The sequence below is a fragment of the Lissotriton vulgaris genome, chromosome 1_1 (assembly GCF_964263255.1).
Source record: "Lissotriton vulgaris chromosome 1_1, aLisVul1.2, whole genome shotgun sequence".
NCBI classification, from domain to species: Eukaryota; Metazoa; Chordata; class Amphibia; order Caudata; family Salamandridae; genus Lissotriton; species Lissotriton vulgaris.
Window position 1 is genome coordinate 589,200,192 of NC_141685.1, and position 13,364 is coordinate 589,213,555.

Consider the following 13,364-nt stretch of genomic DNA (forward strand, 5'->3'; position numbering starts at 1 on the left):
TCCCCTGGCCTCACCTGTGCTTCATGAGAGTTGACAACAACCGCATTTGCACAAGCGCGCCATCTACTGGAGGCGGCGATTTCCACAGCATAGGCCTGGATCTGGGGCTTGGAGGCGTGGTAGTCTGCGTATACGATCACCTGGTATCCTTGTTTCTTGTTGTCATTTCTCACCGCTTGAGCAGTAACAGCGAGCACTGGGGGCTTGTTGTCTCCCATAAAAGCAGGCTAGAGGCATGTGACAAAAGTGGAAAACAGCTATTACAATGGAGACCTGAAAACTCTGCACCAGTTTTATTGTCAGGAGGGATGCAAAGGCACTTAGTAAAGTAGATGTTTGTTCAGATAACACCTATGCACAATTAAACATGGGGCACTCTGCTCAGAGGATAACCTTGCTATATATTGAGAAAAAGGGGCATTTGCAAATATTTTTGGTTTCCACAGATTGGAATTGCAATAAATTGCTCTGCCAGCTTGTGTATAACGCAACTGGTTGTACTTATGCTGTATAGCAGAGCCCCGAGAACCCATAATGCCTTGACTTCCACAGTCCATCATAGGAAACATTTTCTGGGCTTTCCAAATTGCAATTGCACAGTCTTTAGAAACTTCACCACCAACTGTGGGACTCTGAAAAGATCTCTCTTCTAAGCCTCTGCCTCTAGTGATTGCAAGCTTTCTCGACCTAGAGACAATCAAGAAGCATGAAGCCTGATGCACTTGTTGTTAGTGAATAATTCATAAACTGGGGGGCATATTAGCAAGAACCTCTATAAAATTATCGCTGTTTTAGCGGCAGTTTCCTGCTGCTAAAACAGCGATAATGGGCTTGCTAATATGCGTTAAAGAATTCCAATAACCTGGACTTCTATTGGAATTCTATAACGCATATTAGCAAGCCCATTATCGGCGTTTTAGCAGCAATTTCCTGCCGCTAAAACAGCGACAATTTTAACGAAGTTCGTGCTATTATGCCCCATAGTCTCTTGTAGGGGACACTGACGTTTCATCTAGTTTATTCTAATTTAATAAAGAGAACAGTTGCACTTTCTCTGCTTTGCTGAATAAAACACCTGGTAGCCTGTTTATCATTGAAAAAAAAGCTTTTTTTTCCAAATGATCTTCATTAACATTTCATACGACACACTTTGCATCAACACTAATCAGCAGATTTACCTTTTGACACCAGTGGCTGTTTATCATGGAAACAAACATACCATCTCTAGTTTATTTTAGGCAACATAAAGACTTCTTCTCCTGAGTCGCAGAAGGAATTATTGCTTGGATTTCTCAAATATTTCATATAGAACATGAAGATATCTTCTACATCAGTGCAGAAAGACTCCTCCCTGAGTTTGTTGTAGACAACACTATGCATTGTCAAGATGGTTTACAGAAAAAAAAAGAAAGTGATAAGTGCCTTACTTGAATGTATCACTTGTAATGAACTCGGCCTAATCAATAGTTTTCTTCTCAACGTGCTACACCAGACATAGCGGAAGCTAAGAGAGACACCCTAAGTGCAATGGGTAAACCCAGGCATAAGTTCCCCATCAACTGTGTTATTGGACTGACGTTACACATAGCTTGTAACATGTTTAGGGGTGCCTGTATCCCCAACTGTATGGGACCTTGCATTGTAGCTCAGAGTGGCCTATATCTACTAGAGCAGGACCCCAGGGGGAGTTGCATATGACTGGTCTCTGTCTAGACTTGCATAGCAGCTAGAGAAATAAGCAATGGCTGAAATTAATTCAAGCATTCCACTCATGATGATATTTTGTTTGTCACTTATGAACCACTTATGCATGCTTTGGAATATGTACAGAACATTAATGCATTATCTAGGGCTATGAGCAGACAGCTAATCCAGTGTCCATCTGATGCACAGAAGACTACCACATCTTGTAGATTGTGCATAGAACACTAATAATGCAACATCAGGACTGCACAAAGGCACCAGAACTGAATCGTCACATGTAAAAGGAGCAATTACAATGCATTATCTTTTTTCCTTATGTACAGTACGGGGTTCTGTGGTTTGTTATTAAGAAAGATCAAATCTATCAATGTATTTGCTGTACATAACACTAATTCCTAGCTTTCTTTTTTATTTAGTTTTTACATTGTTTTCTATAGCATCTACTACACAGGCTATTGGAGCACAGCATAGGAGAGACCTATATAAAGTGTAACTATATATATATATGTTACACTTTATGGGTGTGACCAAGAGCACGAGTTGCTCGAAACGCGTAACCGGAGAGGTTTGAAATAAAATCTCCTTGATTGCAACCTTGGGTCCGTGTCTTCGTTCCACAGAAGTGTGGTGTTTTTGAAGATTGTTTCTGTTCATATATATATATATATATATATATATATATATATATATATATTCACTGAAAAAACCATAGGTTATAGACCATATATAGTTAGGAATTAGCATTTACAAAACCTTGAAAATTCACTGAAAAAACCATAGGTTGTAGACCATATATAGTTAGGAATTCACATTTACAAAACCTTATTTTACTCACACAAAACCATTGAAATTCCATATATAGTTAGTTGCACTAACTATATATCGCGCACCCGCAATCCACTGCTGATGATGTCACATATTACATCATTCATGACATGGTCAGTGACATCACTGATGACATCACTGATGACATCTCAAATGACATCACTGATGACATCTCAAATGACATCACTGATGACATCACTGATGACATCTCATTTGACATTACTGATCACATCACTGATGACATCATTCATGTGATAATACGATGAACCTCTTCAGACTCTAATATAACCTTAGATACAATCAGTGTAAACAGACACTCACAGACTGTCACTCATCCATGGAGTTACTCACACACCTAGTCAGTCATGCAAAGAATCAATCACACCTCCATTTCCTCAACTATACAGTTATACACACCTTACTTAATCAAACATATACTAACACATATTTACTCTCTTATACAATCACTGATACAAGTTCACAATGATCCATACAGCCACTCACACATTCACTGGTTCTTATGCACAGTTATTTATATATGTCAACTCTTACATGTACTGTGTTTTACATATGTACTTACTTTGACATGTAGCTCTGAGAAATCCAATCACTCACCAATACACTCATGCAGACTGTCAACCGCCCATACAGCTGTTTCCACATGCACTTTTGAAACCATACATCTAGTGAATCAACTGCTCACACATCTATGCACAGAGTCATACACCTCCCAGCCACCCACACACACACTCAGTCTCCCATACAAATACTTGGGCAACCAATCAATAACCCATATAGTTACTCATATAGCTACTTATCAACACATGCAACAGTTTACAGAACAACAGACATAATGATGCACAAATTAAGACAGTTTAGTCACTAACCCATGCCCTCAGTGAGACACATTTAATCACTCACTCATACAGTCAGTCATGCACCTACTAAATCCTTCATCCAGACACTTATACATCCACTCATTCTTCAATATGTAAGACATATTTTAACTTTACAGAAACATACAGTCACTGGATGTTGTCATCAGTGATGTCATCAGTGATGTCATTTGAGATGTCATCAGTGATGTCATCAGTGATGTCACTGACCATGTCATGAATGATGTAATATGTGACATCATCAGCAGTGGATTGCGGGTGCGCGATATATAGTTAGTGCAACTAACTATATATGGAATTTCAATGGTTTTGTGTGAGTAAAATAAGGTTTTGTAAATGTGAATTCCTAACTATATATGGTCTACAACCTATACTTTTTTCAGTGAATTTTCAAGGTTTTGTAAATGCTAATTCCTAACTATATATGGTCTATAACCTATGGTTTTTTCAGTGAATTTTCAAGGTTTTGTAAATGCTAATTCCTAACTATATATGGTCTATAGCCTATGGTTTTTTCAGTGAATATATATATATATACATACATATATAAACATATATCATCTGTATATCTATATAAATACAAACATAAATGCATGCATACATATACTTATATGCATACAGATGCATGTTATTTACATGAAAGTTAAAAAAACACTAATAAAAGCAAAGCTAAAAAGCCACCTCATTACAAACAGAATGGCTTTAACTTAAACGAGGGCGAGATCTATTACATTTTCAATGCTTGTTTACTTTGGTTCCATCAAGAAGGCATTCAGATGTGTCACACATTTGCCATAAATTCTGAATGTTAGCACTCTAGTTGCACATTAGATCACTGTAGTAAAGCTACTGCTCACCAGGGACGTCTGCTGCTGGTATTCAAAGTACATGTTTCAGTCTGCATGTCAGAATTTTTTTAATGAAATAGAAGAGGATTTGAGAAGTCACTCAAAATGATCCCTAATTTTTCTTTCTGAAGCACTAATAATACTTTCTATGGCAAAATTAACCCCCTCATGTTGTTCCTTTTTAAATTGAGTGTTTTCAGACTTACCACTTCATTCCAATCAAGATGGCTTCTGGTGTGCCATACTTTTGTCATAAGTAAGACTGTTAGCGCTCTAGTTGTTCTTTAGAACACTCTGGGACATTCTGTCATTGGGCTATACTCGGGGTACATCTGGGTGATATTTGGGCTACATTTAGGCTCTTTTGTCTCTGGTGGCCATCTTGGGAGACTGTATGTCAGAATTGTTTAATGAAATTGAAGAGGGTTTGAGAAGTCACTCAAAATGTGCCCTAATTTTTCTTTCTGCAGCACTAATCATAATTCATATGGCAAAATATACCCCCTCATTTTGTTCCTTTTTAAATTAAATGTTTTAAGAGTTACCACTTTATTCCAATCAAGATGGCTTCAGGTGTGCCATACCTTTGTAATAAGTAGGACTGTTAGCGCTCTAGTTGTTCTTTAGAACACTCTGGGACATTTTGTCATTGGGCTATACTTGGGCTACATCTGGGTGATATTTGGGCTACATTTGGGCTCTTTTGTCTCTGGTGGCCATTTTGGGAGACTGCATGTCAGAATTTTTTAATGAAATAGAAGAGGATTTGAAAAGTCACTCAAAATGTGCCCTAATTTTTCTTTCTGCAGCACTAATAATACCTTCTATTGCATATTATACCCCCTCATTTTGTTCCTTTTTAAATGAAATGTTTTAAGAGTTACCACTTTATTCCCATCACGATGGCTCCAGGTGTGCTATACCTTTGTAATAAGTAGGACTGTTAGCGCTCTAGTTGTTCTTTAGAACACTCTGGGACATTCTGTCATTGGGCTATACTTGGGCTACATCTGGGTGATATTTGGGCTACATTTGGGCTCTTTTGTCTCTGGTGGCCATTTTGGGAGACTGCATGTCAGAATGTTTTAATGAAATAGAAAAGGATTTGAGAAGTCACTCAAAATGTGCCCTAATTTTTCATTCTGCAGCACTAATCATACTTTCTATGGCAAAATATACCCCCTCATGTTGTTTCTTTTTAAATTAAATGTTTTAAGAGTTACCACTTTATTCCAATCAAGATGGCTTCAGGTTTGCCATACCTTTGTAATAAGTAGGACTATTAGCACTCTAGTTGTTCTTTAGAACACTCTGGGACATTCTGTCATTGGGCTATACTTGGGCTACATCTGGGTGATATTTGGGCTACATTTGGGCTCTTTTGTCTCTGGTGGCCATTTTGGGAGACTGCATGTCAGAATGTTTTAATGAAATAGAAAAGGATTTGAGAAGTCACTCAAAATGTGCCCTAATGTTTCATTCTGCAGCACTAATCATACTTTCTATGGCAAAATATACCCCCTCGTGTTGTTTCTTTTTAAATTAAATGTTTTAAGAGTTACCACTTTATTCCAATCAAGATGGCTTCAGGTGTGCCATACCTTTGTAATAAGTAGGTAGCGCTCTAGTTGTTCTTTAGAACACTCTAGGAGGCTGCAGTAGAACACAAAGGAATCAACTGACAGTCTCTGTCCTTGTTGGATGTACATGTTTTACTGAGAATGTCAGACTTCATTTTCACATGACTGAGAAAGATAATGTGAATTTACAGAAAATATGCTTTCAGTTTAGCTTATAGATCCCCTTCCAAACCACTGTGGGAAAATCATGAGATATTAGTTTTCTTTCAAACAATATTCATGATATCACAGCAGAAGGTTTTTTCACATGGTAAAATCACCTTAGAACCCACCACAATTCCTAAAATGAGTATGGTACCATCAACAAATGATTTATAATGTAACTAAAGTCCTAAAACCCTCTATTAACTACAATGCTTTTTAATAAGGTGCTATCATGTATATTGGTCCCAAGATGGCTGCCAACACTTCTTGGATGAAGTGCTGACAGCCAATCAGATCAGATGTGTGGTTAGGCTCCGCCCAGATATATATCTTTTTTTGAACCTAAATTACTCAAAATCCACTGGAGCACATATATTGAGACCTAGCAAAGGCACATTGGGCTAACAGTCCCTACAATTTTGCCAAGTTTTGTGCAAATCCATTCAGCCGTTCGAGCTAAAAGTGAGGCCAACCGCTCTATGGAAATTAACATGGGAAAAAAGCGTTTTGGGACCCCCCTTTTTTCTTGGCCCCCCCTTGATGAAACCCCCCCAAATTGTCAGGGGCTGCTCAGAAACAAAATGTTCCATTTTCCTGAAACTTTCAGCCAATTCCGTCCACAAACGCCAAAGTTATTAGACATAGAATTTTCAAAAATCCCATAGAGAAAAAATCCTAACTATATATACCTACTGGCGACCGCCAGTAGGTAATATATATATATATATATATATATATATATAAATAATAATGCATGGCATTGAAAAGGCAATTACAAATCATAGATATATTACAGACAAGTGTCCAGCATTAATGTCTTTTCAGAATAATGAGGTATTGCATTTTGTAAATCACGTAAAATCTTAAAATGGGAACACCCTAGTTAAATGGAGGCTGGCAGTTTACAGATTCATAAACATGCAAAGTAAACAGCAAGGTGTGTAATAGGTAAGATGTACCAGACCGCAAATGCTGATCAGAAGCAAGTCCAAATATATTTTTCAAAGCAAAAGGAAATAACATAAGATCATGTGTACATGGCTGACATTAGACAAAGGTAACCAATCAACAGATCGGTTTTCATGTAACACAAATCAGTTTCACCAAGGCAGGAAGCAATCCAAATTCGTGAAAGCACATTTTTGTGGAACCTTTTGAGCTTATACTTTAAAATAAATTGAGAGTATGCACTTTTCAGTGGTAGAGTTGTACAGAATTCCCTAATGTTATGGTCACAGCAGATAAATCGAGTTTCAAGGCAGTATGTTGTGGATATTTGTAATCATAAAACGTGTTTGCTTCTAGAAATGTGGGCATTGCCTTGAAATACAGCGTTTTTGTAATAGTTTGGATGGCACCCAAAGTCCTGTTTTCGTGATCCACCCCTCCCCCAAGGTGGCCAGCTTTCCATCTCCACTTCCCCAGTGTTGGTTTAACATAAATTGTTAATTTGCAGAATCTGAAAAGGAGCCCTCCCAAGATGTCCGACATGGGGCGAATAATGTATTACTGATCTATATTCATGCAGCACCTACCCTCTGAGATCTTCTGGCATTGGAGGCGCTGCTACTGCTGCTGCTTGAAGAGCTGGAGCTGGACTGGGAAGAGGCTCTGTGTCCTGAGGATCTCTTCTTAGGATTCTGGATTAATGCAAAATAGTTTATAAAAATGCACAATTTAAATGCAGTTTACATAAATGATAGATATGGCAATAACTTTAAAAAAAAAATCCTTGTTAAATATATTTGCAGGCCTGACTGCTCCTTAGAGATCTCAGGACTAACTAACCCTCACGAGTGAGCTCGATGGTCATGTATTGTTGTGTTTCTATCAAACATTATTTTACTGATCTTTCTGTCCTCCTGCCAAAGATATCTTGGATTGAGTTATGGCAGCAATGGATGTGTTCGAAGGTCTTACTTCCACATACAAGCAGCAGCTAGAGCATGAATGTTGCTATTGTATGAACTGAGCTAAGCAAAGTAAAGGAAATACACGTGCCTTCAAGATTTAAACATTCTTTAATTTCTATCTAAAAAGTTATCGCTTAACCATATCAAAACACTGTGACCTGTAAAAGGTACTTAGGGCCTCATTTATGAAAATTGACGCATCGCTGTGTGAAAACAGCGATGCGTCACTTTTCACTGCGCCCTCCTTGCGACACCAGTGATGCATTATATTTACAGTATGAAACATCATGGCGCAAGGAGTTACAGATACGTCAGTATTTCTGACGTTTCTGTATGGCGCAAAAGTGACGCATTGCTGGAGTGTGTCACAAAAGTGAGGCAACTCCAGCAATGTGTCCTTTCACATGGGGCAAGCCCCATGTAAAAAGGCCTGCGTCAGTCTTACGCCTGCTGTGAGGCAGGCATAAGAAATTGATGCATTTGTGTCCTAGAAGTGGCGCAGTAAAATCTTATAGATTTCACTACATCACTTTCATGACCCTTTCTTGCGTCAGAATGCCCCCCCTGCATACATTATACCTGGCGTAGGTATAATGTAGCGCAGGGGTTTACAAAGTGATGCATATGCCTAGATGCGTCACTTTGTAAATATGGTGCAACAAGGCACATTTTTTTACGTTGCTGGTGCGTCACAAAAAGTGACGCACAGGCGGCATAAAAGTGACGCACGGCCTCAATATTTTAACAAGTGTATCTTAATGTTGTGACTGGTGCCACTTATTGCTCAACATAGAGAAATTGCTTAGTTCCCCACATGAAAACTCCACATTCTGTTTTTTTATGACATATACTACGTGGTGCTAATATTACAGAAATCGTATTGCTCCTTCCACATAATTCAAGTAAATCAACATAATGTATCACAAATATTAACTTCAGATTATTTTAAATACCACTTACAGAGCTTTTGTATGCTGGGGTGAAACGTAGGTCATAAATATCAGGGTTCGTCTGCAGGAGAAACAAGGAGAACAGATTTGTTTGGTGGTCCTTTAAATAAACATGCAATTGATACTGCACAAACACGTGATTATCATGCCTTACTCAAATTATTAAACATTAGCTGCATCATTTACAAGACTGTTAATACCAACAACCTTCCATACATTTGCAACCAAGAAGAGAACCTCTAACAAAACACAAACAACATGCAGGAAAACAGTCTCCAGGCTGCAAATGTGGAACAGCAAGAAGAAAAAGAAGGGATGACACACTGAGACAAACTCTGCGTCAAAATATTGGATTAACACCCCAAATCAAATCCAGCAGGTCATATCACTGCTCCAGTTCTGGAAGGAGCTGAAGAACCCTTCGAGAAGGGCTCCATCACTTCACTGACCCTACTGCCATTTAATGTAAGCTTGATCTTTCTAAACCTATTCACTTTGTCCCCATCGCCACCCTCCCCATCCTAAAAAGTTGTATTTCTTCTCACCTACATACATTGTCTCCTCTACAGCAATTCATTGCATTGTACCTAGATTCACACTTTATAAAACATGTTGAAAGTTCAATATTTTAAAATTTAAAGACTATTAATATTCCACATTTCCTAAATTTAATTCACATAAAATGAAATGCATTTAATTAATTTTAGAAATGCAACTTTACTGCTAGCTGCATCCAAAATAGTGCACATCCATCTTTTCATTCTTCAAGTAGAATGCCATGTTCTTCTGCATTAGAGGTAATTGAGGAATCAAGCATCATGAGTGATAAGTTGTATTCATTCATTTCAACTTGACAACTTCTGTTGAAGATGTTTTCAGTTCTTCCAAGAGGCTTAAAGGGGTGTTCTTTATCCTGATTGCATATATATTGTTACATCCACTTTTCCAGAATACCATTTGGCTTCCCAAACATATCATGAGTAACTAGCTTTCATTATTTTTTTTGCCCTTATAGTTCATTTCAAAGTGTGGATGGGTTCAATCAATCGTTCAATCAGGGGGTTCTTTAGCGCAAGCTACTCACCCGGAAAGGGTCTCAAGGCGCTGAGGGAGAGGGCAGTGGGTGGGGGCAGGGTTCAGCAGCTCCTGCAGGTTCACTGAGTTCCATCAAAGAGCCATGTCCTGCGGTCCTTTAGGAACTTGGGGAGCGAAGCAGTCTGTCGGAGGTGAAGAGGGAGTGAGTTCCATGCCTTGACAGCGAGGAGGGACAAAGATCGCCATCCTGTTCTGCTTTTCTTGATCTGAGTTAAAGTTGTGAGGGAGAGGTGGGCCGAGCGGAGAGAGTGCAGGGGAGCATAGAACATAAGGCGTGGTTCACGTTGGCGGGTCCGGCGTTATGGAGGACCTTGTGTGTGTGGGTAAGAAGCTTGAAAGTGGTTCTCTTCTCGACGGGGAGCCAAAGTAGGGTCTGTAGGTATTCGCTGATGTGGCAGTGGCGTGGTAGGATGAGGACAAGTCTGGTGGCGGCGTTCTGGGTGTTCTGGAGTTTGCAGGTAAGGTTCATGTTGATACCGGCATAGAGTGCATTGCCGTAGCCCAGTCTGCTACTGATGAGGGCGTGAGCAACCGTTTTCCTGTGTTCGGGGGGGGTCCACTTGAAGGTATTGCAGAGTAGACTGAGGGTGTGGTAGCTGGAGGAGGTGATGGTGTTGACTTGGTGGTCCATCTTAAGTTCGGAGTCCAGGATGAACCCGAGGTTGTGTACGTGGTCTGTGGGGGTGGTGGGGTCCCCGAGGGTGAGGGTCCTTGGTGTTGTTCCAGGTGTTGGGGTGTGCGCCCATGATGAGGATCTCTGTTTTGTCCATGTTAAGTTGAAGGCAGTTGCTCTTCATCCAATTGGTGATAGGTTCCATTCCGTCTTGAAAGTTGCATTTGGTGATGTTGGGTTTGATGGATAGGGAGTGGATGAGTTCTGTGTCGTCTGCATATGAAGTGATGTTGAGTCCATGTGCTCTGACGATGGCTGTGAGCGGTGCAATGTATATGTTTAACAGGGTCGGCTGATGGAGGATCCTTGTGGGGCAATTTTGGAGGAATCGTTGAAAAGGAAAGCTGAAATGTGTGTTAAATAACAAGTTTTGGCTATACCTGTTCTGCTGCATATTTTAAATTGGCCACGTTATGTCTTTTTTCACTGTACTGACACAGCTGTTGCGAAGAATTTCAATATTTGGCATTGAGCTATTTTACATATACTCTAATATGGGTCCCTGTCTACACAAGTAATGATATATTGTAAACATGTTCACAAAATAGAGTGTTTTTTTGCACAGTACTGCTAAGGTATATATGTACAAAATGTGGTTTGTAACTGGCATTACTATTGCAGGATTAAATACCATTCTCAAGCCATTTATGGAGTATCAATAATTGAATCAGCTGGAACCACAGCTGAAGTACACACAGACTGTTTGAAAGCAGGATGGAAAGGAGATAAAATCACTCGCATATGTCACCATAAAGATGAACACACAGATGGATCTAATGAACATATAGAAGAGCAGGGATTAAGGACTAGGCAGCGCTAATGCGAGTTTGTGGGAGAAGCTATTGATGTACCCAAGCAAACCATTCCTGAGGTCAGGATTTTGAATAATGCAATTGAAGATTCTCCACTGAGTATACTACATGATTGTTCAGGTAAACATTTAAATGCAGGTCTACTATTGCTCATCGCTTAAGAGGATGTTAGTCAAGAGGCACCTTCATACATTTGCAATTGAGCTGCCCAATCAGTAAGATATATTGGAGAAGAGTGTGTGTGGAAATGAAAGCAACATTCGAAATACCTCTGGACCTGAAAGCACCTTCCATACTTTTGGGCATATGGGAAATGAATGATGTTACTAGGTACAAAAGCGATTGCACTAGAAAAGGTTTATTGTGGTACACAAAGCAATTGTACAAAAATGGAGTAGTTACCGCACACTCATGACTGGAGCAGGAGCATAAACTGGTGAATTTTGGCTGACAATGCAGTGTATGACAAAAGAGGCTGAGCAAGGAAATTTGCTAAGATTTGTAGGGTTTGTTTTGAATACATTGGGCTCGAGTGAGAGGTAGGGGATTATCACAATACACATCTCTAATTAACAAGTGTTGCATGCTTAGGAATCGAAATGAATCAACTGTTTGAAGAATGATGATTCACTCTAGTCTTTATGCTGTGGTCTAACCCAATAAGTGAACTAGATTTACTCTGGATATACTACTGTATGACTACATGAGTTTAGTGCGGGTCCAGCCTTTAGCAAGGGCGACCTTAGCCCAGCCCAAGGGAACCAATTTTCCTAGGGGTGCATGGAGCTATGTGCCTTAAGGTTATATAAACAGTAGCACCTTTCTCATCTTGCTCCAGCCTTGTTCATCCCCAGAGGGCCAGATCCCCTGGAGCCAATACCCCACTTAACATGCAAATGACCCCATCACAAGGCTATGTTTATCCAGAACACAATTCAAACCCAGGTACAAACGAGCAAGTATTGTGCCCTACATTATAGGTGTTTCCAAATCTCAAAGACCAAATAAAAATCATTTCCTGGAACATTGCAGGACTAAGGTACAAACTGTCGGATTCCAACTGGGCTAATCTAATAGACGAATGCTATATGAGCATGTTCCAGTGAACATGGTGTACAGAACCAGTTTGTACAGTAGGGTACACCAACATTAGCATTCAAGCCAGACCGTTACCGGCAGGCCGACCGTCTGGATTTCTACTTATTTGGGTTAGGACAAGCCTAGCCTGCAAAGTCATTAGACTAAATATCGAGTCAGCTGATATTCTAGGCCTTGACCTCATATCTCCAAAAGGGGAGTTTTCAATAAGACTATTCAATATATATAATTGTGTCATAAACAAAAATCAGGAATCTAACACATTAGCTCTTTTGACAAATTTTTTAGACAACTCAGATAGAGGGATATTTTTTCTTGCAGCTGGAGATTTTAACTTTTTATATGAGCCTGTGGCCTATGTCTAGGACCTCGTGCAAAAACTGCAGGCACCCCGCTTAAAAGATGTACAAAGGTGGGGACAACAAGTTCTAACTTTTACACAAACCACGGGAGTATGTGCCTGCAACAGGCGGACGCAATCTGATTTAGAAGCTACCTTTATATTTAAGAGGGTGAACGCTCCAAGCTGGTTTGATTGCACATTGATCAATCTAGACACAGTACATGATATGGTCATTACAGTTATCATAATGGTGTGGTTCTGGGATTAGTCAGCATTCTTTTTTTGCTGAAGAGTTCTGTCGGAATGGTCACTCCTATAGTCACTTCAAATGATAATAGACCGATCAAATGGAGCCACATAGTCTCAGGTGAGCAGTCCCTATCTAACATATATGCTGAGGTAGCATCTGCCCTCGTTAACATG

General features: G+C 39.6%; 1 protein-coding gene across 1 annotated transcript in view; it reads right to left on the reverse strand.

Moving 5' to 3' along the window:
- LOC147747525 (vitellogenin-A2-like) overlaps positions 1-13,364 on the reverse strand; it is a 71,546-nt gene that overhangs the window by 12,161 nt on the left and 46,021 nt on the right. The window contains exons 24-26 of the mRNA XM_086953992.1: positions 8,931-8,981; positions 7,593-7,697; positions 15-227 (exon numbers count right to left, since the gene is read on the reverse strand). Of these exons, the coding sequence (XP_086810118.1) occupies positions 15-227; positions 7,593-7,697; positions 8,931-8,981 (369 nt within the window). The remainder of the gene's footprint in view (positions 1-14; positions 228-7,592; positions 7,698-8,930; positions 8,982-13,364) is intronic.